Source organism: Corythoichthys intestinalis, chromosome 10 (assembly GCF_030265065.1).
Source record: "Corythoichthys intestinalis isolate RoL2023-P3 chromosome 10, ASM3026506v1, whole genome shotgun sequence".
In the NCBI taxonomy this organism is placed as follows: domain Eukaryota; kingdom Metazoa; phylum Chordata; class Actinopteri; order Syngnathiformes; family Syngnathidae; genus Corythoichthys; species Corythoichthys intestinalis.
The window spans coordinates 57,888,633-57,915,400 of NC_080404.1; the positions used below are offsets into that span (position 1 = coordinate 57,888,633).

Genomic DNA, 26,768 nt, shown 5'->3' on the forward strand with positions numbered 1-26,768 from the left:
GTTAATTGCGTCAAATATTTTAACGTGATTAATTTAAAAAATGAATTACCGCCTGTTAATGCGATAATTTTGACAGCCCTAGTTCTTATATAAACTTGCGTCTGATAGGAGACCAACTTCACTGAGGTTGAAGCGACAGTAGTCAAAATGTCTAAAAGATCGCTGAAAATTTGCAGTCAAGAGGTGTTTTTTTGTCATTTTTGTTTAATGACACCTCCCCCTCAAGAAAAGGAAAAAATCCGCTTTTTAATAACTCATCCAGAACTGTAAGAACTCCACCGACATTTTCAAAACTCGGTGACCCAAGCACTCGTATTGATTTTGGGGATTTTTAATAAAAACGATGAAGTTGTTTCGAGGCATGTCGATACATTTCATTACGCCAAACAAGCCACCAATCTGGAGTGGCGATCCAAGCAATCTGCCCGTATTGTTCCCCGGTGAATTAGGGTTGAGCACTGTTATAAATAACCATCCATTTTCTCAATCTTTGTCCTTATTAGGGGTATTGTCAGGTGAGGCGCGTAATAACTGTCCGCCAGCCAATGGCAAAGACAAACATGACATGACATCTCACGTTAACACCAGTACACAATTGGGTCTTTAATTAACCCATCATGCATGTTTTGGTAATAAGGAAAGAAGCACTCCAAGTGTCTTCTAAATGTGATGAACACATGCTAAGCGGTCTTTCAATATGCCGACCATCATTACCACGTAATCTAACATGATTTCAAATGAGCAAAATCGAGGCAATCTGACCTTCTATTTAGCTCCCTTGACATTTTTAACTGTCCTCTGGGTCACTTTGGTCCCCAAGCGAGGCCTAAAGGGGAAATGCCACGCTTCGTGTGTCTGTTAGAGCATTAGTCAAGTCACTAAAATGAAACTACTTAAAATTAGCTTATAGATTGTGTGTTTATGAGAGTTCACACTTTATTAAACCAATAGCAAATTGAATTTCTCTCATTTAAACTCTTATTAGATTTCTTTTTATTCTCTCGTTGTGGCATCATATTGTCACAGTAAAACATTTAAAATATATATTTGGTGGTTCAGAATACATATTTTTTTAAAACTGTACTGCAGTTTATGTTATGCTAGGGTGACCAAACATCCTCTTTTGCCCGGACAAGTCCTACTTTCACGTAGTATCCTCATCGTCCGGGCGGCTTTTATAAATTCATAAAAATGTCCGGTTTTTATGATTTTTCACGGCACCAATTTGAAGAGAATCCCTCCGGCCGCTGGGTGGCAGCAGTTAACATGGCTCCTACTAGAAGGGAGGGAAGGAGTAGTTCTTCTTGTTTTTGTTGGCAGTTTACCCCTATCATGGGGCATTACCGCCATCTACTGGGTTGACGATTCGGCCACAACGCCTGCCCAGTTGTTAAGTTTTTTACGATAAATACGTATATAATGGCAACTGTTGACTTCTGTCGGAGCTTTGACTGTAAAATCCCGTTTGGTGTCGCATCGTTGCGCTGCCGATGATTGTAAACTTTTGTAGCAAAGTTTGGTTTTTGCCTCAGCTAACTATCAGTAAGCGCAACCACGCTAGGCATTATGGGAAACGTAGTTTTGAACTGCTACGTTTGGAAACATGCTGGTTGAATAGTTTGTCAGTTTATTTCGGCTATTGTTTGTGTGCAATCTAGAACACTGAATGAGAATATCAATTGAATGGGAATAATATTTCGTCAAGGACAATTGTCGTGATAGTAATTTATAAAAATGTTTATTTGGCACATAGCCTACTGTGTAGATGTGTATTGACTAGACTACATTTCCATGGGTCTGCATTCTATACATATTATTATTATTGTTATTATTATCTTTTTTTTTTTTTTTCAAACTGCATTTTTCCATCCAGAGTGAGGGGGCACACTTTAAATATATTAAAGTGGTATAGGCATCTTTGAGTGAACCTTGAGTAAAAGTCAACTATCTTGAGGCCGGGCTGAGTGTCCTCTTTTTTGGATATCAAAATGTGGTCACCCTATGTTATGCATTGCATGAAGGCTGCAACAAATGAATGCAAGTTCTTCCGAATTCGACCAGAAAGTGTAGAAACTTCATTTGGAGCTGTTCAAAAAAAAAAAAAAAATCTTAAAAATTGAAATAATTAACGATCAATTTACTGACAACGTTGACTAGATTCATGTGACTTCGTTGTAATTAAACGGGAGGAATTCTACGTGTTGTCCAATAGCAGCCCCTGCTGGAAAAGAAAATGCAGCACACTTTGATGACGCACAAAGCCAATAATACCAACCTGCAGCCGACAGCCCCTACAAACAATATATATACAGTATATATTTTTTTTCATTCAAACAGTAACACACTGAAACGACAGCACATCAGATACAAAATTGTGCAAGAAAAAACACCAAAACATACATGGAAGAAAATAACTAAATGAATAAATAAAATATATGAGGCCCTTTGTACATACTGTACTACTCGCGAGTCGTGGCAGATTTCTTCCACAAACATAAGGCACTTCAATTGTCATATTTACAAAAATAGGAACACAAAAAATACACACAACACTAAGAGTCAGTCAATGACAGACCCCTTAGATATTGTAGTGTACAAATACTCTTCTTGTTCTTCATGTGTTTAAGCGCAACTATATAAGAATCAAAGTCCAAAAGAAATAGACAAAAATACGGCACGGAACTTGAAAATCTCACCTTGTGCAAGTAAAATTTACCAAGCAGCAACATCAAGTTAACTACAAAGGATAAAGGTTTAACATCAGATCTAAATCCTACAATTATCACACTTTGTTCGTTGACAATCGCGTGCCCAATTTTTTCACCCAAAAAATGCAAGAAATCTCTCCAAAATGCAGTTGTCACAGGATAGAAGTAAAAAAGATGTATAAGTGTCTCTGGTTCAGATGTACCGAAAGAGCACTTATCGTCAATGTCCATGAATTTGGCAATCGCGCTATTGCAGGGATAGATATTGTGGAGTATTTTGAATTGCAGTTCTCTTATTTTATTTGAAATGCGAAATTGAAAGGGGCACAACCAAGCTTTTCGCCAGTTAACCACATCAAAAAGTTAATTCCAAAACGATTTTCCTCAAGGATATTTTTTTTTCCTAACTATGGAGAACATTTCTAAGATGCTTGTTAGTACATTTTTTATCAAGAATATCAACTCCCGCAATTGTGAGAGACGGCATGAAGCTGCTCTCAAATAATGTATTACCTATTGAAAGGAATCCGTCCCTCCAGCCAGACTACCGTCATCGCGCCAGCTGAACCGCTGGGTCCGCGCTGGCGCAGATCCAACGAGCCAGGCCGGCGGGACCCCGGCAATCTGGCCAGTAGGGCAAACTCCGCGCGTCTACGTTAGTCTTACCAATTTGTACTGACTCAATTTTGAAAGGTTTAAAGAAGGCTCACCGAAAACAAGTTGCAAATTCATTCAGGTCGACAGAGATCAAAACGGCAAGGCTAAACAGAAACACTCAGGCAAGGAGGCAAGGTCACCCTATTATACGTCAACAAAAGGTTCCCAAGAAAAATGACGCTTAGTTAAACATTCAGTCTTTTGAAGGCTCTCGCAGGGCGAGCTGTAAGCAGGAAGAATGGTGTGTTTGGGATTATTGTCTGTTTGTGGATAGGACAGGAGGATTCGGGAGTTACTGTTGTCCAGGCAACGAAGGTCGTGGATTTTGCCACCTCAGCGTCAAAGGGGCTCTTGGAGTCTTGTCAGTCGTGTTATCAGTTTCATATCGGCTGTTCTCCTGTGTACCTTGTGTTAGGACAGACCGTCCCGCCATTTGTTGTAGACTGTCCGGTAAAACCGATTGCGAGACTTGGTGCGTCAATCTTGCTCATGACACACACTGTGGTAAGAAGGCGTCGTGTATCTTTTATGCCCTATATTCTGCTTGTTTTCCTTAAACTATGGTATAAGTGCTATGTATTTTATGTTGGGTGTGTTAGAGTAATACAGTTAGACGGTGCCTATGAGAAAAGGTAGTATCCCCTTCACTATTCATCCAAATAAATGAACAAATGCACTGCACTGGACTATAAGCCACAGGAATCAAAATGAGGGGGGGAGAAAAATGCATCTTATAGTCCGAAAATTACGGTAATACCAATAATTTGTTTGACCAGTTTGGGTGAAAAGGACAAGAAGGCTGGATAAATTAGCTGAGATAGACCTTCAAAAAATTGAAATGTCTCTCTGAAGCCACCTATTAAACAAAACTTTTCATTTATCAATGTTATTTACAATATTTTGGCTTTCCATGAAGATTTTATTCTTACAGACAAGACCCAAATACTGTATTTTACCTCTTTTTTTGACAACAATCCCATTAATCGTCAATTGATACTCCTAGTGCAAAGATTGTGATTTTATAGATTGTCCACTCGGTGGCGCAATAGTAACAATCTGCTATAATATGAACCACGGCTAACCTTGCTTTTCCACTCACGTGCATTTCACCTAATTTGGGGGTTTTGTTTGTTTATTATTCTAACAGCGCGTACACGACCACGAAAAATCCAATTAGACATCATCATGCGTGGTCATGGGAGTAGAGGTTTATGCCCAAATGCATCCAAAAGTCTCACAATCTCAAGTAGAAAATAGAAAACCAAATAATCACCAATTACTAATACATACTGATAAAAGTAATGAATAACAATCAGGATAAAATATGGTTTTATTTATTTATTTCATTTTATTTTTGGGGGGTGGGGGTCAAGGAAAACCCAAGAAGGACAACATTATCTGCCGTTTTGCTCCAAAGAGCTCCCACGGAACAAAGCTAAAGAAGTTTCTTTAAAAATATATAATAAAATTTATAATATTGTGAAAAGGTTCAATAAGAAAATTGATGTAAGATGTACCTTTAGCCCAAGAGTCTGTTGCACATTTATTTTGGCATTGTCACTTAGTCCGATATTTTGGTTTAACTTTTTTGTGGTACGTCACATTGATAAGTGATTTCTTTTATTTTGAAAGAAGTTATTGTTTGGTTTATTTGAAGACAGTCTGCTTCAGTCTGTTGCTGTACATCAGACATGTCCAAAGTCCGGCCCGGGGGGCCAAATGCGGCCCGTGGTCAAATTTCGTCCGGCCCCCAGCCTCTGTCATAAAATCAATAAAGTCTGGCCCGCACCCAGACTTAATAAATTGGTCAGCAGTACTGCTACCAGCATATGAAGTAGCTAACACACTAATTGCTGCTCCTCATTTACCCACTAAAAGGCAACAGCACTCTAAGCAACATTACCCCGTGTGACCCTTCCAATTTTCTGAAATGGCGACAACAACAACAAAAAAAGTTGACTGCGACGGCCGACGCTTCAAGGATAGGTGGAAATTTGATGATTTCTTCACTGAAATATGCAACAACTGTGTCTTCCTCATTTGCAGAGACAGTCGCTGTTTTTAAAGAGTTCAATGTGAGGCGATATTACCAAACATGACAAGACATGTACGACAAGATTAGTGCTGCAACAATTAATCGATTAACTCGAGTATTCGATTACAAAAAAATATTCTAATTTTGTTGCTTCGAGTATTCGTTTAATTAAAGTGCCGTTTTAATGGTTTATTTTGAAAGTGTTTGCAATTAGTTTTATTGATGAGGGTGGATACACTGCCCTCTGGTCTGCCTCTTTTCACATGGCTGAATCCAACAGCTCCCTGTTAAGACCAACGTAAGCTAAGTTTTTGTTTGAGCTAATGTTTTTTGATTCATTCTTAATTTAGTTTATAGGTATATTTAGCCGTTTTTTGTGGGAATTTGTGTCTGAAAAAAAACATTAGCATTTAAGCTAGCGGACTTTTTTCTATGTAAGTTAGCCAGTTGTTCTTTTGTTGTACATTGATCCTCATTTTAAAAAATATATATATATATACCGTTTGAGGCTCAGGTATTTTAATTTTTCATGTTCCTTATCCGATTACTCGATTATTCAAACTAAGTAGACCATCGATTAATCGACTACTAAAATATTCGATAGCTGCAGCCCTAGACAAGATTACAGGGAAGATACGCAGCGAGAAATTGAAGAAATTGAAGCAACTTGAAGCTAGTTAAATTTCATAGCAGCAGTATTTCGCAAGAGCCCGAGAGTCAAAAGAGAACGCCACAAAAGCTAGTTGCAAGATTGTTGAAATTATGAATTAAAAACGATAATAAAGCAAATGTGATACACAGAATGGCTTGCTAAAATTTGCTTAAATATATTGTTCTACGTAAAGGACGTCAGCCAGGATCGGCCCCCACATTTTTACCGCACCAAACCTGGCCCCCTTTGCAAAAAGTTTGGACACCCTTGCTGTACATCTAATGATTATGACGGCCAAATTTCACCCCAAGAGTTGTTTGGATATTTTGTATGTAGGTATGCGTGACTCTATGTATGTAAATGCGTATGTTAATTTGCATTGTACAAGAATTAATAAACATTGAGAAAAAAAAAAAAAAAGAGCGAGAGAGCGAGAGAGAGAGCGAGAGAGAGAAAGAGTTGCGCCCACCTTCTCTGCGTCTGCCTGCAAAACGTAGGAGGGGGTGTGGAGGAAAAGTCGGATTGGAGAGGAAGGAGAAGTGGAAGACACGCTGAGGGAGGAAAAAGGGTCAGGAAGACGAAACGGAGTCAAATTGGGAGAGGCGCTTGCACAAACGAATCGGAGCAACTTTGGTGACAAAGTGACGCAGCGCCGGATTTTTGTTGTTTTTGGACGAGATCTCAAACATTTTCAACACCTCACACACTTTTTTTTTTTTATACAAACGACTATTTGTTTTTGTTAATTTTTTGTGTGTGAGTGGTTTTCTGTCACGTTTGGAGGTTTTGAACAGACAGGTGTGTTTTGGGACTGCGCGTAATTTGGACGGCGTTGCCACATTGCGCCAGGATGCGCGTCTGTCTTCTGCTGGCTTTCCTGGTTCTGATGAGCGCAGGGCACGCTCAAAAGTTCTCCGCTCTCACGGTAGGAATGACTGCTTGCTTGAAATGTACAATGCAACTCCACCTCAAATGTGATACGATTCATTGGACGATGTCTAATTGATGCGCAAATGGAAGGAGTGACAGTTCCTCTATTAATCTTATTTTGCTGTTGCTGTTTTTTTTTTTTTTTTGGGGGGGGGGGGGGGGGGTGCGTGTGTGTGTGTGTTTGTGTTTTGGTTGATTTTATTGAAACAATTGGAAACACGAGATTTAACAAAAATATGACGTATGTATTAGGGTTGTTCCGATGATGTTTTTTTTGCTCCCGATCCGGATCGTTTTAGAATCCTCAAGATGGCATTTACATTATTGACATTCTTTATGTGAGAGGGATCCACAAATAGAAAGACTTGTAATTCTTAAAGGATAAATGTGACTTTGTATATTGTGACTAAATATTGCCATCTAGTGTATTTGTTGAGCTTTCAGTAAATGATACTGTAGCCATTTAACTGTTCTGCCCAAATGCATGATGGGAAGTGCAACCATGACTGTGCATAGTGGCACCAATTGATATATCTTCTCTGCGTTGGGAAATAACATAGTGTATTAAGAAAAAGATCAACAACTACCTTTCTTCCCCACATTGCTTCCCACGATATTTCTAATTGTTGAGAGAGGGATTGTAAGGCTTTAGCCAATTAAATAAAGGCTCCAAAGGCTGCCAGAATTCTCTCTACTCATTTTACGCTGGGTTTAAGCTCTATATATAGGTAAAACGGCGCCATTATAGATTGCACGCGACAATATGTGAGTGGGTCGTGCAGCGCATGCGTTAATTGTGTTAAATATTTTAACGTGATTAATTTTTTAAAAATTAATTACCGCCGATAATGCGTTAAATACAATTTGAAAACGATTTAATTAATATATATATATATATATATATATTTTAAAAAAAAAGGCATGTCCGATATTTTTTTGCCGATTCTGATACTTTGAAAATGACGTGATTGGACCCGATCGATCGGCATACCGATTGACATCTTTAGTATGTATGCAAGGGTGTAGGTTTGGTCTCAACATTGGTAGGGACGATATAACAGCATAACATGCATGTACACTTTTTGCTGTGGAAGGGACATTAATAAGACCAAACAGATTGGGTGAGCGGGGGTCACGGCCACATTTCTCACGAATATGAACCTAATTAATTAAGCGATCATTGCAAAATAAATCTGTACTGAGTTATACCAATGCTTCTCAATTATTTTCTGCGACGCCCCTCATAGGAAGACACTATGCACTCATGTGCTGGTCCTACTGGGAAACGCAGTCTTCAAAAAAACTACCGCTTTTGTCCACCAGCGCCGCTAAAATCAACCAAAGCTGAAAAGTTACCAAGTGTTGCTTTAAGACCACATAAACAAAATAAAAATTGGGTAGAAGGGGGTAGACCTCGGTTCACTACATTTCTCACAGTTGAATTAACGTCAACAGCAGAAAACACAAACAGGAGTGGAAAACACTTCTCTCCAAGCAGCTTCCTACTCGAGTTCTGCAGGTTAGCAAAATCACACAGTTTAATGTTATGCAAACTCTTCTGCTGGTTGTAGCAAGATTTCTGCAGCAAAATTAGTGGTGTGCTCCCCACCTCCATAACATTGACATCTTTTTACATTACTTACAGTGGCTGCTACTGGCTGAAAAAATAACTTCTAATACCCCTCCTCTTTGAAGGGGGTGGATGAGGCTGCATGTTGGTGGCATGTTGTATTCGCGTCAGGTCAGTGCAGGTGTGTGTGTGTGGGGGGGGGGTTCAAGTCATAAATTACTTACATAACTGAACTCATTATAAAATGCAAATAAGGTTGCTTAAAAGTTGGTGGGGACAATTTGAGCATCCTGGAAAGTTGGTAGTGTTATGTCTCTACCGTCCCTATGCAAACCTACGCCCTTGTAAAAGCATGCACACTTTTTGCTGGGGATGGGATATTAAGAAGACCAAACAGATTATAACTGGGGTCAGAGCTACATTTAATAAAGGGACTTGCACTCTGAAGCCACTATGTTGCATTACCACAACGCAAATAATGATCCAAATGAGGGATGGCTAGCTCGACTTCATTGTTCCTTGTGAAGGCTGGCCTGACCACAGTCATTTTGCAGGTTAGCAAGTTCAAACAGTTTAATGTTATGCTAACTCTGAAGCAGGTCGGACTTTCAGTAGCAAAATTAGTGGCGTTTCCCCCACATTTTTACATTTCTTTTTACATGACTTACAGGGGCTGCTGCTAACTGAAAAACTTTTAATATCCCTCCTCTTCGAAGGGGGCGGCATGTTGTCAACATGAATCTGTGGCAGGTGGGGGGGCAAGTCATCAGCCAATCAAACGTACGTTTGAGGGGGTGGGAGAATGGACATGGCGCATTCAGCAAGTGAAAAGGGATAAATGTAAGTGAACATAATGGAAATAATTCACTTAGTAATGGTAGGGTCTATTCTATCCTTAAGGGAAGACAGTCAAAATTTTTATGTTATTACCGTATTGGCCCAAATATAAGACGGCCCTGATTATAAGACGACCCCCTACTTTTTCAAGACTCGAGTTTGAAAAAAGACTTTTTGAACACCAAATCAATTTTTATACAGAAAATAATTACAGTACATCCGAAACAAATGATTCTAACAATATATTTGAGAGAAAAAACATGTTATTTTGCCTCATTCAAATTTTAATATCTGAACATTATGTAAACTAAAGTGCAATCACATTTGTAAATAAAGGGCTTCTGGTTTTTGAAATTTAAATAAACCAATCTATTGTGATAAAAAACGAAATTGCAATAACTGCATTAACCATCAAAGTGAGATCTAACTAACTGTAGTCTTGAAACAAATCTGAATAAGGAAAAACATTGCAATAAAATAATGCAAACTGGTTAAACTTGAGAGAGCTGAGATCTGTCATGAATGAACATTACTCCTCAAGTTCAGCATTCGCTTCAATGATATCTGGCGCCATCTAGCGTTGTGAATGGGTATAATGTCTAGACCCCGAATATAAGACGACTCCCACTTTTTCAGTCTTATTTCAATGCAAAAAACACCGTCTTATATTCGGGCCAATACGTTATATAAATATAATTATTATATACAGTGAGGCAAATAAGTATTTAGTCAACCACTAATTGTACAAGTTCTCCCACTTGAAAATATTAGAGAGGCCTGTAATTGTCAACATGGGTAAACTTCAACCATGAGAGACAGAATGTGGAAAAAAACAGAAAATAACATTGTTTTATTTTTAAAGAATTTATTTGCAAATAATGGTGGAAAATAAGTATTTGTTCAATGACGAAAGTTCATCTCAATACTTTGTTATGTACCATTTGTTGGCGATAACAGAGGCCAAACGTTTTCTGTAACTCTTCACAAGCTTTTCACACACTGTTGCCGGTATTTTGGCCCATTCCTCCATGCAGATCTCCTCTAGAGCAGTGATGTTTTGGGGCTGTCGTTGTGCAACACGGACTTTCAACTCCCTCCACAGATTTTCTATGGGGTGGAGATCTGGAGAACATTGAAATGCTTCTTACAAAGCCACTCCTTTGTTGCCCTGGCTGTGTTTTTGGGATCATTTTCATGCTGAAAGACCCAGCCACGTCTCATCTTCAATGCCCTTGCTGATGGAAGGAGATTTTCACTCAAAATCTCTCGATACATGGCCCCATTCATTCTTTCCTTTACATAGATCAGTCGTCCTGGTCCCTTTGCAGAAAAACAGCCCCAAAGCATGATGTTTCCACCCCCATGCTTCACAGTGGGTATGGTGTTCTTCGGATGCAATTCAGTATTCTTCTCCTCCAAACACGAGAACCTGTGTTTCTACCAAAAAGTATTTTGGTTTCATCTGAACATAACACATTCTCCCAGTCCTCTTCTGGATCATCCAAATGCTCTCTAGCAAACCGCACACGGGCCTGGACGTGTACTGGCTTCAGCAGGGGGACACGTCTGGCAGTGCAGGATTCGAGTCCCTGGCGGCGCATTGTGTTACTGATAGTAGTCTTTGTTACTGTGGTCCCAGCTCTCTGTAGGTCATTCACTAGGTCCCCCCGTGTGGTTCTGGGATTTTTGCTCCCCGTTCTTGTTTTCATTTTGACACCAAGGGGTGAGATCTTGCATGGAGCCCCAGATCGAGGGAGATAATCAGTAGTCTTGTTTGTCTTCCATTTCTAATAATTGCTCCCACGGTTGATTTCTTTACACCAAACGTTTTACCTATTGCAGATTCAGTCTTCCCAGCCTGGTGCAGGTCTACAATTTTGTCTCTGGTTTCCTTCGACAGGTATTTGGTCTTGGCCGTTGTGGAGTTTGGAGTCTGACTGACTGAGATTGTGGACAGGTGTCTTTTATAACGATAATGAGTTAAAACAGGTGCCATTAATACAGGTAGCGAGTGGAGCCTAATTAGACCTCGCGAGAAGTTTGACCTCATTGACAGCCATAAATCTTGCTTGTTTGTAGGTGACCAAATATTTATTTTCCACTCTAGTTTGGAAATAAATTCTTTAAAAATCATAAAATGTGATTTTCTGTTTTTTTTCCCCCCCACATTCTGTCTCTCATGGTTGAGGTTTACCCATGTTGACAATTACAGGCCTCTGTAATCTTTTCAAGTAGGAGAACTTACACAATTGGTGGTTGACTAAATATTTATTTGCCCCACTGTATGTAAGTGTGGCTGCAAAGATAGATACACAAGGTGTTTGTATTCAATGGTATTGATTTGCATGTAATGCAAAAGCTACCGTCTATAACAGTAGTTCTTAACCTGGGTTCGATCGAACCCCAGGGGTTCAGTGAGTAAGTCTAAGGGGTTCGGCGAAGGTAAAGAAAGGCTCTATTTTCGTACGCTGATTAAATTGAGGCAAAGTGGCGTTTTAGACCAGGTTCTGCACTGGTTTTCTCCCAATTTACAGGCTTAATGTCATGTCTAGGAAGTCATGTTAGTGTTTTGTTTGTTGGTGCAGACTTTCCTGCTTTTATTTTGGTAATGGCATTCTGCCTGGTGCCAGCTTTACTTCCTGCTCTACCCAATCAGGCTGATCGTATCCACCCTTGATCCATTGTATATATAGTCTGCATGTAACCTTGCCCTGTGTCGGCTCGTCTTGTATCCTGCCATGTTCCATGTCACCAGCTCATGTAAGCCTTTTCTTGACTAAGATTTATGTTGAGTTCAAATGCCCACTTTTGTTACTTTGTTGACTTTGCTCAGAATTTTGGTATCTACCAAGTGCTGTGAATTTTTGTTGACTTTGCTCAGAATTTTGGTGTCCAGCAAGCGCTGTGATTTTTCGTTCTCTTTTTGAACTCCTATGAACTGAAAATAAATATTTTTGTTTAAACGGAGAATTCGTGCATTTGGGTCCTTAGTGAATCCTTATCACTTAATCCCTCTCTTTTAACTACTAGTCCTCGATCTGATGGGAGGAGGAAATGGTTTGCTCAGTGGAAGGTTGACTCGCACTTGGTAAAAGGGAATCGAAAGCGTGGTGTCAAATTTTAACCTTTGTGAGAAGAATTAAAACGGGAATTAGCTCAATCATTAGCTTGCTAGTATAGCTATATCCGATTTGAAAAAAATGGCTTGATTATGTAATTCCGAAGGGTTTGGTGAATCCACATGTGAAACTAGTGGGTTTCGGTACCTTTAGCAAGGTTAAGGCATTTTCTACACTGTTGGCCAAAAGTATTGGCACCGCTGCCATTCTGTCAGATAATGCTCAATTTCTCCCAGAAAATGATTGCAATTACAATTGCTTTGCTAGTAATACCTTCATTTATTTTGCTTTCAATGGAAAAAAACACCAAAGAGAATTGGGGGGGGGATCATCATTTTGCACAAAACTCCCAAAAATGCAAAGGGACTCTACCCAGGAAGACCCCACTTCTATATTTCTATAGCCTGTGCGTCCTGGGAGTGGATCTCTCCTGATTGTGGTTCTCCCCAATGTTTTTTTCCCATGTTTTTTTTTTTTTTTTTTTTTTTTTTTTTTTTTTTTGAGTTTTTTTTTAGTTTTTCCTTGCCGCCATGGAGGGTCTAAGGATGGGTGATGCCCAGGACATGCGTTCATCTCATTCATCTACTGTATCTGACTATGTATCAAAATGACTCTGTAAAGCACTCTGAAACAAACCTGTTGTGATATAGGGCTATACAAATAAAACTGAGTTGAATTGAACTTCTGACCCAGAGGTATACAAAAGCCAGGCTGGAGTTTGCCAAAACTTACCTGAGACGGCCAAAACCGTTTCGGAAGAATGTTCTCCGTTCAGATGAGACAAAAGTAGAGTTTTGGGGGAAAAGTCATCAACATAGAGTTTACGGGGGGGGGGGAAGCAAAGCCTTCAAAGAAAACACAGTCCCCACAGTCAAACATGGCAGAGGTTCCCTGATGTTTTGGGGTTGCTTTGCTTCCTCTGGCACTGGACTGCTTGACTGTGTGCATGGCATTATGAAGTCTGAAGAATACCAACACATTTTGCAGCATAATGTGTGAGAAAGCTGGGTCTCCCTCAGAAGTCATGGGTCTTCCAGCAGGACATTGACCCAAAACGCACTCCAATAAGCAGTAGAAAATGGTTTGAGAGAAAGCATTGGAAACTTCTAAAGTGGCCAGACCTGAATTCCGAAGAACACCTGAGGAGAGATCTGAAAATGGTACCCTTCGAATTTCAGAGACCTGGAGCAGTTGGCCAAAGAAGAATGGTCTAAAATTCCATCAGAGCATTGAAAGATACTCATTAATGGATACCGGAAGCGGTTGTTCGCAGTTATTTTGTCTAAAGCAGTACTTCTCAAATAGGGGGGCGCAGAGCGATGCCAGGGGTGGCACATGTGACCTCAGGGAACATACTTTTTTACCATAGTAGAGTAATGTATTTTCAAATTGTGCGCAGTATTTTTGAACAAAACAAGAGCACACAGCAAAGAGCACTGGAGATATGAAGAGCCAAGACAAGGAAATATAACTAAGCGTATGTAGCGTTTGGCTTTGACTTTTAATACAGTGGGAGATGAGAAAAGACCAGTCTGTGTCTGAAAATGTTTGCAACGGACAGCAGAAAGCGCCATCCAATAACATGTCACCTATAAACATTAGACCCCACTCACATTGATAAGCCACTTGATTTTTTTTTTCAGCCAAGACGTTCCAAATATTGCCAACAACCGTGCCGCTTTGTTTCGCAGTGTTACATAGGTAAACCAGCCAGCACTGTTAGCATCATATAATGTGGCATACCAAGTTGCTCAGTGCAAAATAGCAAAAATAAAAATTGTCCCATTGTCCAATGACACTGTTGTTTTTGTTCGATTAACTTTTGCATTTTTGGTTAAATGGTTATTTGAATTTATTATTATTGATTTTATTAAATTTTATTTTCACTATTAAATGGTCAAAAAAATGTACCATGAATGTATTTTTACAGATTGGATGTGACTTTTATTTATTTATTTTTTTTTATAATTCAGGCAAAGTTTAAGTCTTTTCTATACTTTATTGTAAATTGGGCTGTATATTTTTTCTTTGATATTAAAAAGTACACAATGTTATGCAGAGGTGTACTTATAATAATAATTTATAGGCAAATGATACAATTTACAGTGGTGGCAGATTTGGGGGGGGGGGGGGGGCGCGAAAAATTTAGGTCTTTCTGGGGGGAGGCGTAACAGAAAATAATTAAGAAGCACTGGTCTAAAGGTTGTGCTACCAAGTGTTAGGCTGAGGGTGCCAATACTTTTGTCGTGCCCATTTTTGGAGTTTTGTGTAAAACGATAATGATTTAATGTTTTTTCACATTCTCGTTTGTGGTTTTTCATTGCAAGCAAAATAAATGAAGATATTACTAGCAAAGCATTTGTAATTGCAATCATTTTCTGGGAGAAATTGAGCATTATCTGACAGAATTGCAGGGGTGCCAATACTTCTGGCCAGCAGTGTATGTCTATCAAGTTATATCTGCTCCAATAGTACTGGAAGATGGCAGAAACCCAAAAGAGTCAAGAAAGAGCAAGACAGGTGGAGTGTCCCAGACCAAGCAGCATAAAAATCAAATCCAATTATCTCCCTCCAGCTCTGCAGCATTCTGGTCCTGAATGGCGTACGGAGGAGGCGAGCCTCCAGCAGTGAGCGCATTGTAGGCTCATAAGGGCCTTTTAGGCTCGGGGGCCCCTGCTTCCAATGGCCCGAGAGGCCCCTCACACCACAGCCTCTCAGGGTCAATGGGGGCTCCCAGCTGAGTGCGGAGGGAAACGTGTTAAACGGCCTTGGCGGGAATTTCCCGCGCGCTCCGTCGGATGCTACGGGATCATTAATTTCAAGCTGGGAAGAAAGTGACAGCCTTAAACCAGGCTACTAACTCAATCCAAGGAAAATGCATTTAATTGCTGTGAAAGATGCTCAAAAGAAAGAGTGACGATGAGGAAAAGCCTCTGAAAAAAAGTCTCTTGGGAAAAACCTTTTAATGAAATCATAGGGGCCAACGGAACCCATATGTGGGAGAACAATTCAAGGTTTGAAAAGACTACAGCGGTGTTAACGTGACGAAATCTTTCACACGCTACTCCTTGCCGTAAGCTAAGGAGGGGAACCTCTGGGTACCTCACGCACTAGATAACAATTATCAATACGTGGGTCAGGAAATCGTTCTGCTGTACGATCAGGGCCGGCCAGGCCATTTGGGGGCCCTAAACAAAATAATGCAAAGGGGCCCATATTTTTGGCCCACCATTTCGTCACAGTGTACTTTGAAACCCATACATGCAATCCAACCCATATGTCCATATTTTGTATATTAATCAGATTTTGTTGCACTGCATACTTCAAACTTCTCACCCCAAATGATTGTCAGAACTCTCTAAAAGAGGAAAGAAAGAAGTTAAGGAAGAACTTTTATTTTTTTCAAGCTTGTAATCAAGTATCAAAACTCACAAAAGTCAAATAAAGCAAACTGTAGTAAACAAAATAGAACATAAATTAAACAATTGCCAGATTGGGGGCCCCCTAGTGGTCAGGGGCCCTAAGCAGCTGCATAGTGTGCGTATAGGCTGGGCCGGCCCTGAATACGATCAAGGGCGTTTGCATAGGGACGGTAGGGAGATAACTCTACCAACTTTTCAGGATGCTCAAAGGCTAGGTTCATACTGCAGGCCTTTGTGCACAAATCAGATTTTTTCGTGTTTTTCCGACTCGAGTCAGTAGGGGTGTAACGGTACACCAAAATCTCGGTGCGGTATGTACCTCGGTTTTGAGGTCACGGTTCGGTTCATTTTCGGTACAGTAATAAAACAAAATGCAAAATATAAATGTGCTCGTTGTTTATTACACACCTTTCAACAATAGGAACATTAGCCAATACAAAGCTAGAATTCTGCTCAAAAAGTAGCGGGTATTTAAAGATAATCAAACAACAATTTGCCTTTCAGAGCCCGTGTATTGGTCAGCTTTCTTTCTGAAAGAAAGACGAAAAAAGAAGTCCTGTACTAAAGAGAAAAGCAATCCCAATGACAAAGATTTTAACATGGATTTTACAAACGAAATGCCTCAATGAATCTTTTTTTTTTTTTTCTTATGAACGGTTTTCAAAAGCTTTATTGGTGGATTTTCTCAAGTTAAGGCGCCACACAGAAATTAATAAATTTAATTGTTTAAGAAGGAGCTGTGTATTATTATTCTTATTTAATTACAGGTGTTATAGCTCATTTCAATTTATTTCATTTAAATGGGCTATTATTTATTTGATTATGTTTATATTTTACAAATGTGATGTAGTATTCATTTATGTTGCATATTTTATGTTGTATAACTTTAGTTCCTATGTGAATATTAGTTCCTATTTGTTTTGTTGTGGTAGGAGGGTTTTGTATTGAACACGGGGCCGTGTTGGTTATTATTATAGCAGAGAAGACAGCAGTAAATCAACAAAGACAAGTCAACTGTAGCCTGATCTACCACTCAGGAGATCTGATGGACTCAAAAAGTGGGTTACGATTGCATATTAGTTTGAAAATTGACCGGATCCACCGTATTTTTACTTGAGTGACTTCCGGTCTGCCCGAGCCAGTAGTATTGACGCAGGAGGGCCGCGTCAAATAATGTCGTGCCCTTGACGTTTCTGGGTTATACTGTCCTACCGTGTTGATCCTCATTATAGTAGAGAAGACGGAGTAAATATAATCTACACAAAGAAACTGTAACCCGATCGACTCACAGCCTCAAAAAGTAAGGGTTACATTATGTCAGAAACTCGTTCGGTACGCCTCCGTTCTGAACCGAGCACCTCCTACCGAAACGGTTCAATTCAAATACACGTACCGTTACACCCTTACGAGTCAGGCATTAACTTGACGGTGTGAACGGGACAAGTCGCATAGAAGTGGACCATTTCAAATCCGATCTGAGTCACTTTTGTATGTGGTTCCAATCCGATCTGGGCCACATTTTTTCAGAACGTGACTGGCGGTCTGACCTGTCAAGACTCCCAAATTGGAATTCATGCAGCAATGACGTCAGCAAAGAGCAAGAGGCACGGAGGACGGCAGCCATGTAGGCATTAGCGCCTAGCTTGAACTCTGCTTTTAAGCACGAAGTGGGCTTGACCACAGTCATAAAAAAAAATAAAAAGAAGAAAAGAAAAAGCTTTACAATTTTCGATTTTCATTCTGTGCGCTGAATGAGCAATATTTCATGATTGCACACATGGCCAATTCGGGGCAAACTGACACACCCACGTCATTTTACGCACACACATCAAGGCTCGTGTGTGCGTGTATGCGTCCTATCAGTCCATATAAACTTTGAATATAAGTAGGGCTGTCAAAATTATCGCGTTAAGGGGCGGTAATTAATTTTTTTAATTAATTGCGTCAAAGTATTTGACGCAATTAACGCACATGCCCCGCTCAAACAGATTAAAATGACATTACAGTGTAATGTCCGCTTGTTACCTGTTTTTTGGTGTTTGGCGCCCTCTGCTGGCGCTTGGGTCCAACTGATTTTATGGGTTTGTACCATGAGTGAGCATGGTGTAATTATTATCATTAATTTTTTGATTGAAAATTTTACAAATTTTAATAAAACGAAAACATTAAGAGGGGTTTTAATATAAAATTTCTATAACTTGTACTAACATTTATCGTTTAAGAACTACAAGTCTTTCTATCCATGGATCGCTTCAACAGAATGTTAATAATGTTAATGCCATCTTGTTGATTTATTGTTATGATAAACAAATAGAGTACTTATGTACCGTATGTTGAATGTATATATCCGTCTTGTGTCTTGTCTTTCCATTCCAACAATAATTTACAGAAAAATATGGCATATTTTATAGATGGTTTGAATTGCGATTAATTACGATTAATTAATTTTTAAGCTGTAATTAACTCGATTAAAAATGTTAATCGTTTGACAGCCCTAAATATAAGACTAAATGGGGATTATTAATGTCTGTTATTTGTGTCCTCTTTTTGGAAATCAAAATCTGATCACTCTTGAATGACATACAGCTAGCATGTGTAATTTGTTTTGATGCTTCTGCGCTTGCGGGTCTCTGCTGAGCGCATCTTGGACTGCGAATTAGTGCGCATGCGTGATACGTGAACGGTCACACTGGACAAAGGCAGTCTGAACGGTCACGGCAAAAAAACAGATATGGCAAAAAATCGGATTTGTGCATTCAGACCTGTAGTATGAACCTAGCCAAATTGCCCCCACCAACTTTTAAGCAACCTTATATGCATTTTATAATGAGTTCAGTTATATAGGTAATTTATATTGCCTTCCTATACTATGTTGTCAGGATACAATTGACCCTACCATTATTCAGTTATGTTCAGACATTTACCCCTTTTTCACTTGCTGAATGTGCTAGTCCATTTTTGCCCCCTCAAACTCCCGTTTGATTGGCTGGTGACTTGACCCCCAATGCCCCCCCCCCCCCCACACACACACACACGCACTGACCCGACGAAAATGCAACATGTCGCCACCATGCCACCTCATGCGCCCAATTCAAAGAGGAGGGATATTTAGTTGTATTCGTTCCAGTGAGGGTTTGACTCCGCCAAGATTGCTCTTTGTCACCAATTCTGTTAATAACTTCTATGGACAGAACTTCTAGGTGCAACCGAGGTGTTAAGGGGGTCCGGTTTGGTGGCATCAGCATTGCATCTTTGCTTTTTGCAAATGATGTGGTGCTGTTGGCTTAAACACTCTCACTGGAATAGTTTGCAGCCGAGTGCGAAGCGGTTGGGATGAAGAACAGCGCCTCCAAATCTAAGACCAGAGTACTCAGTTGGGGAAGGGTGGTGGTCCTGGACGGTGTGTTCCAATTATAGAGGGATCACACTCCTCAGCCTCCCTGGTGCAGTCTAATCAGGGGGCTGGAGAGGAGGGTCCATCTGGAGGTCGAATCTCAGATTTAGAAGGAACAGTGGACCAGGTCTACACCCTCGGCAGGGTCCTCGAGAGTGCATGTTAGTTCGCCAAACCAGTCTGCGAGTGTTCTGTGGATTTGACGAAGGCGTTCGACATTTATAACAACTTGTATAACTTGAACAATGTACAACATTATAAAATTCAATATGACGCCTGTGCAAACATGTCATTGTACCACAAATGACTTTCAGCTTGAACAGTACACCTCAAACAGATAACTTATTGTTAATGGCTGCTGTGACATAATTACTCAAAACAAGTGTTTACTTTAAGGTTTCAGGTTTTTTTTCCAGAGCATTTTTTAAATACATGCTCCCGCCACACAGACACACAGACAATAAAACTATATTGCTCGCATGCCAATGAACATTTAAGATTTTATGATGGCAGTAATGACACAGATTATAGCAAGCACATAAAGAAACCCATTGAACGGTCATATTATAGGCTTCACTGTTGGATTATAATTTTTGCTGACTGCTTTACCATCCATGCCCAATCCACTCATAAAGTTCAGCCGTTTCGATAAGGTTAGAGCCGCTATCAGACTCCATCATGTTCATTCGTAACAGTAGCCGCTAGCGCTAGCCTGTGCCTGGCTACCAGTAGAAAGCACTGAAAGCACCCTCTCCTGAAATCGTGAGAACCACTGTCTGGAGGCCCCCAAGAGTCTACTTAATGTCGGGTGGAAGTCCAAGCTCTTTGAAGCCCGACTCTCACGTTTGCATGTAGAGTTAGCCGCTAGCATTGGCCGACCGGGCTTCTGTTTGTTGGATTTCCTGATAACCACGTGACTTCATACATAGGCATACTGACTGCTTTCTTAAAGGGGAATGAACATAGCTGAAAAACACAGTCAAAGTGGGATGAAAAGACTATATTTTCTTGTTTGGTTAAATTACCGAATTTACCGACATGGTTAAAATAACATTGGTCATCGTGAAGAATTTCGGTAACGGTAAATTTTCGGTATACCGCCCAGCTCTATCCCGGATGCAAGCGGCCGAAATGATTTTCCCCCGCAGGTGTCTGGGCTCTCCTTTAGAGATAGGGTGAGAAGCTTGGTCATCCGGGAGGGGCTTTGGGTCGAGCCGCTACTGCTCCGGGTTGAGAGGAGCCAGTTGAGGTGGCTCGGGCGTCTGGAGAGGCATTCGAACATGTCCCACTAGCGGGAAGCACCGAGGACGACCCAGGACACACTGGAAAAACTCTGTCTCGGCTGGCCTGGGAAGGCCTAGGGATCCCGCCGGTGGAGCTGGTTGAAGTGGCTGAGGAGAGGGAAGTCTGGGCTTCCTTGCTAAAGCTGCCATGACCTGACCCTGGATTTAGCTATAGATAATGGATGGGTGGACAAGTAATAAACAGAAAAACAAGCTCTTTTCATCCTTCTGCTGTGAATTGGAATGAGGTTATCACTAGTAGACGTCCAATTTGTTTGACCTGGAAGGGTTCGCTCATTCGCTGCCATCCCTCCCACTTCCCCTTTACTTCGGTCCCACTCATGCAACACTTCCTCCCACATTCCACAACTCCACTATGTCATCGAGAGAGGATCTTCGACCCTTCACCTGCAGGTTAACAACTCATGGTCATTTGTTTCCAACTGGATATTAAAGCATTTTGGCCCGGAACATAAATAACGGTGCCTGGGGAGGCAGCTGTCACATCGACCTGTAAATCAGAAAAGACTCTAACAGAGCGCATTCCACTCTGCTCCTGTACATGCACTTGATAATGACCATGATTTTTTTTTTTTAAATGTAATTATAATTTTCCAGTCTGAAATGGAGCAGTAAAAAGCAGTTTTAGGGAAAATCCACCTTGGGCACAGTTTCCATGCTTCTATGAAGCCATGTCATGGGCTTTGGCAACAAAAGTTTCTTTTCTCAAATGAGATCCAGCGATTATAAGTGTATATAAACCCTATAAATGTGTTTGTTATCATTAGAACATTACAAAATAATTTGAAACATGTACATAAACAGTGGCGCCTCCAGACATTTTTCATAGGGGTGGCCCGATGGGGCCACTTAAAATCTTGAGTTTTGGGTGGCCAAAACTAAAAGCCATAATTTCAGGTTTTCATTATATTACTGCAGCTACTGATATACTGTGGTGTATTGTGTAATATTTGATGTTACTAATGATTTAATGTATATAGTCCATAACTGTCCAGTCAACATTTTGAGTTCCACAACAATTTGGTTTTATTGTGTTATGTATATATTAGGCATAAGGTGTACATTTAACTAGGGCTGTCAAACGATTACAATTTTTAATCGAGTTAACCACAGCTTAAAAATTGATTAATCGTAATTAATCGCAATTCAAGCCATCTCTAAAATATGCCATATTTTTCTGTAAACTATTGTTGGAATGGAAAGATAAGACAAGACGGATATATACATTCAACATACTGTACTTAAGTACTGTATTTGTTTATCATAACAATAAATCCACAAGATGGCATTAACTTTATTAACATTCTTTCTGTGAAAGGGATCCACGGATAGAAAGACTTGTAATTCTTAAAGGATAAATATGAGTTTGTATATTGTGACTAAATATTGCCATCTAGTGTATTTGTTGAGCTTTAAGTAAATGATACTGTAGCGACTTAACTGTTCTGCCTAAATGCATGATGGGAAGTGGTGCAACCATGACTGTGTGTGGTGGCTGCAAATGCTATATCTTCTCTGCGTTGGGTACACTACAGGGTGTTAGGAAAAATATCAACTCCTGTTATTCTTCCCCACGTCGCTTCCCACAATATTCATAGTTGCTTTGGGAGAGATGACAAAGCTTTTGCCAATTAAAAGCACGGCCCCAATGAATGCTTGTATCTACTCCACTCCGCCTCTTATCTCTGTATATAAGTAAAACGGCGCCATTGTCGGCTGTTTTCGGGAATGCGGGAATGAGTCGTACCACGAATGCGTTAATTGCGATAAATATTTTCACGTGATGAATACCGCCCGTTAACGTTATCAATTTGACAGCCCTACTTTTAACAAAACAAAATAAATGCATTCATATGGGATGAAATGCATAACTGATGCTACAACAATCTAACGATATACTGGCAAGCGGGGTGGCCAGTGGGGTGGCTCCACTGTACATAAAATATTAATAATATACGTAAACAACATACACTAAACAAGAAAATGCAATTTCTGCAGAAATTGCAATGGTGGCTTTGCTGTGATGGCTGGTATGTCGGGTCACTTCCTGTTGGTTTTGAGGCATCTCAAACTTCCTGCGGCTATTGGGTCACTTCCTGTTAATTTTTGGGGCAATAATAGTAATGCTCTGCATCCTCCACGGTAACTCCATGTTGTTGGAGATCACCCTCTACGACGTGTTGGATGTTCAGGAGGCAGACAAAGGATGTGGTCGAATCCAGCGGGTGTGTCGTTTTGTGATCAAGGAAGATGCTCGGGCGTAGACTTCATAATATATTGATGTGACATTCATAGGGGGCCTATCTCCGTCAAAGCTGACCAAGTGGAAACACAGACAAAGACATTTTTCAGTTGAAAATTCTTGTGAATAAATGCTTAAATCCCTGAATTATTTATAGCTTTCGACGTAAAACATTCTCAATTTTTTGTTAAAAGAGCAAAAAAACAGGCAGTTTGCATTTATTTTACATAAACATGTTAAACAATGATGCTAGTCTGTTAGACAATGTGGCGGCAGCCTTACAACAAAGAGCTTTTTACGGTGAAAATTCTTGTGAATAAATGCTTAAATCCCTGAATTCTTTATAAATATGGATGTAAGACAGTCTCAATTCTTGGTTAAAAGTAGGGCTGCAGCTATCGATTATTTTAGTAGTAGATCAGCTTTACCACCACGCTTGACTTTATTGTGGCATATGTTGCACTTTGCCTCTTCATCTTTGTCGCCCTTTAAGCTGAAATGATCCCACACAGCTGACATTTTTACCGATAAAGTCTCTCGGTAAATTGGGAGACGGTAATGTAAATGTAGTGTTTTGAAGGTGTGCCGTAAAATGCGGACCGGATTTTAGGGAAACCGAAGCAAAAACTGGAATGGATTATGTAAATCGTTGCACTGGAAAACCCGGACCGGACTTTCAAAAAAAAAAAAACTGGATCGGAAGTCTGGATCGGAATTTTTCCGTGTCGGCCGATCCGACACCGATGCGCATTTTTTTGCCCATATCGGTATTCGATCCGATCCAAATATCGGATCGGGACATCTCTAATATATACCAATATTTTATACTTCTGTTTGAAAAATGTTTCAGTAAAATGTTACACATTCTTGTGTATTTGCCACTTATTGCCACAGTTAACATTGAGACTTTGGGCCTCTTTTGACCTCGTTGTGAGTTTGTAAGGTTGTGACTTCTGATTAAACAAACTCGATGGCAATCAAAAAGTTTGTTCTTCTTTTTCCCCAAATTAGAACTGATAAGAGAATCGATAAAGAATTGAATCGTTTAGCAATATCGATAATGGAATCAGAAAAATCGTATCAATTCCTCTCCCTAACTAAAAGTCGCTTTTTGAAGAGCTCATACAAGAGCAAAAAAGCTCCTAAAGCATATTTATCGCTGTATTTTAAACAGCAACGGCGATTCTGGGTGGTTGATTTCATGGCTCACTTGCTTCCCATTGCTGTTTTCTTGGAGCTTTATCATAAACTCACAGGCGCTTGGCGCTCAGCTGTGTGCTGCTCAGGGGACTAAGAGGGAGGATGCTGCTTTGATGAATGAATCTGTTTGGGTTGTCAGGCTGTTGGCTGGCACGGTGAGATAATGACAATGGCGGCGTTGTACGGGCAACGGGGTGTCTTGCAGACTTGTAGCCCACCATCATTGCATGGCTGGAAAAAATGTGTGGAAATGGTCTTTCTGACCTGTCTGTTTTATGTGTTGGTCAGGAATTAAAAGGTTAACGTGGGTAATAATTAGTTTTGACCGATAATATCGGGTAGTCGGGTAGTTTTTCATTATGGGTGGGTAGAGTAGCCAAAAATTTTACTCAAGTAAGAGTAGTTTTTGGATCCACAACGCAAAAATCCCTTCAACCCGACGCTTTCCTCTTGCGTCTCCAGCGGCGAAGACAAACTCTCACTTAGCTCTGTTTTTTAATCCAACAGAAAACTACTCCACCGAGCGACATCCAAAAACGTAAACAAAAGAGCAAATGAGATCCAAAAACATAAAGAGTAAACAGGGAACTTAATCCACACAGTTAATGAGGTAAAGGTCAAAAAATTGTTTGGGCTCTTATACTTCCTCCTTCCTGCCTACGCCAACTGACTCGCCCAAACAGCTCTCACCGCCCATTTATATCGTACGACGTGACATCACAAGTCCGTCCCACGAAGCCAAACCTACAAAACACTACTTGTTTAATAGAACCAAAAAATAAATAAATAAATTGTTCACAATTAACAGGAATATCTAACTAAACGTAATTAAGGCACCTAGAGTAGCATTACTTCTAAATAATACTACTTAAATTAAACTAAAAATAGTCATGCAACATTTACTCAATGATAAGTAAAAAATAGGGCTGTCAAAATTATCGCGTTAACGGTAATTAATTTTTTAAATTAATCACATTAAAATATTTGACGAAATTAACCCACATGCCCCGCTCAAACAGACTAAAATGACAGTACAGTGTAATGTCCGCCTGTTACTTGTTTTTTGGTGTTTGGCGCCCTCTGCTGGCGTTTGGGTCCAACTGATTTTATGGGTTAGTACCATGAGTGAGCATGGTGTAATTATTGACACCAACAATGGCGAGCTACTAGTTTTTTTTTTTTGATAGAAAATTTTACAAATTTTAATCAAACAAAAACATTAAGAGGGGTTTTAATAATAAAATTTAGGGCTGTCAAACGATTAAAATTTTTAATGGAGTTAATCACAGCTTAAAAATTAATTAATCGTAATTAATCGCAATTCAAACCATCTATAAAATATGCCATATTTTTTTGTAAATTATGGTTGGAATGCAAAGATAAGACACAAGATGGATATATACATTCAAAATACAGTACATAAGTACTGTATTTGTTTATTATAACAATAAATCAACAAGATGGCATTAACATTGTTAACATTCTTTTAAAGCGATCCATGAATAGAAAGACTTGTAGTTCTTATAAGATAAATGTTAGTACAAGTTATAGAAATTTTATATTAAAACCCCTCTTAATGTTTTCGTTTTAATAAAATTTGTAAAATTTTCAATCAAAAAATAAACTAGTAGGCCGCCATTGTTGATGTCAATAATTACACAATGCTCATGGGTGCTTAAGCCCATAAAATCAGTCGTACCCAAGCGCCAGCAGAGGGCCACAAAACTCCAAAAAAACACAAGTAACAAGTTGGCATTGCACTGTGCTGTCATTTTAATCTGTTTGAGTGGGGCAAGTGCGTTAATTGTGTCAAATATTTTAACGTGATTAATTTTAAAAAATAATTTTGACAGCCCTAATAAAATTTCTATAACTTGTACTAACATTTATCTTTTAAGAACTACAAGTCTTTCTATCCATGGATCGCTTTAACAGAATGTTAATAATGTTAATGCCATCTTGTTGATTTATTGTTATAATAAACAAATGCAGTACTTATGTAACATATGTTGAATGCATATATCCATCTTGTGTCTTTTCTTTCCATTCCAACAATAATTTACAGAAAAAATATGGCATATTTTATAGATGGTTTGAATTGCGATTAATTACGATTAATTAATTTTTAAGCTGTAATTAACTCGATTAAAATTTTTAATCATTTGACAGCCCTAGTAAAAATATGTATTCGTTTAAAAGAATACTCAATTAATGAGTAACATTGGGAGCAACTGCTTACAATGTTAGATTAAAAAAAAATAATAATGGCATATTTTTTTCTCAGCATATCTTGATCTATATTAGTCTTTCTCAATAATTTTCAGTTACGCACCCCCAGAACACACGCCCCCCCAACTCTCTGCCACCACTGTAAATAGTATCATTTGTCTATAAAATAACTACTAGTGTTATAAAAACAACTATACGTAACATTGTGTCCTTTTTAATATTTAAAAAAAAGTATATCAGATCAAAATAAACATAAAGCATAACTTTATATTAACAACATTGTTTTCCTCATCTCACACTGTATTAAAAGTCAAAAAGCCAAACGCTACATACTCCTCGTCATAGTTCTTTATATCTCCAGTGCTCTTTGCTTTGTGCTCTTGTTTGGTTCCAAAATATTGCGCGCACCCTGAAAATGACAGTGCCGCTGCCACCCACTGTGTGTATGCGCAATTACACTTTAGAATAT

General features: G+C 39.5%; 1 protein-coding gene across 4 annotated transcripts in view; it reads left to right on the forward strand.

Moving 5' to 3' along the window:
• Window positions 1-26,768, forward strand: part of smoc2 (SPARC related modular calcium binding 2) — a 112,341-nt gene that overhangs the window by 29,363 nt on the left and 56,210 nt on the right. Inside the window, exon 1 of one of the 4 annotated variants that reach the window (XM_057847326.1) lies at window positions 6,561-6,977. The exons of 2 other annotated variants lie outside the window; for them this stretch is intronic. In XM_057847326.1, the coding sequence (XP_057703309.1) occupies window positions 6,903-6,977 (75 nt within the window). In that variant the 5' untranslated portion in view covers window positions 6,561-6,902. Of the gene's footprint in view, window positions 1-6,560; window positions 6,978-12,120; window positions 12,150-26,768 lie in introns of those variants that run through there. One more of the 4 variants, XM_057847329.1, reaches the window with a different exon arrangement.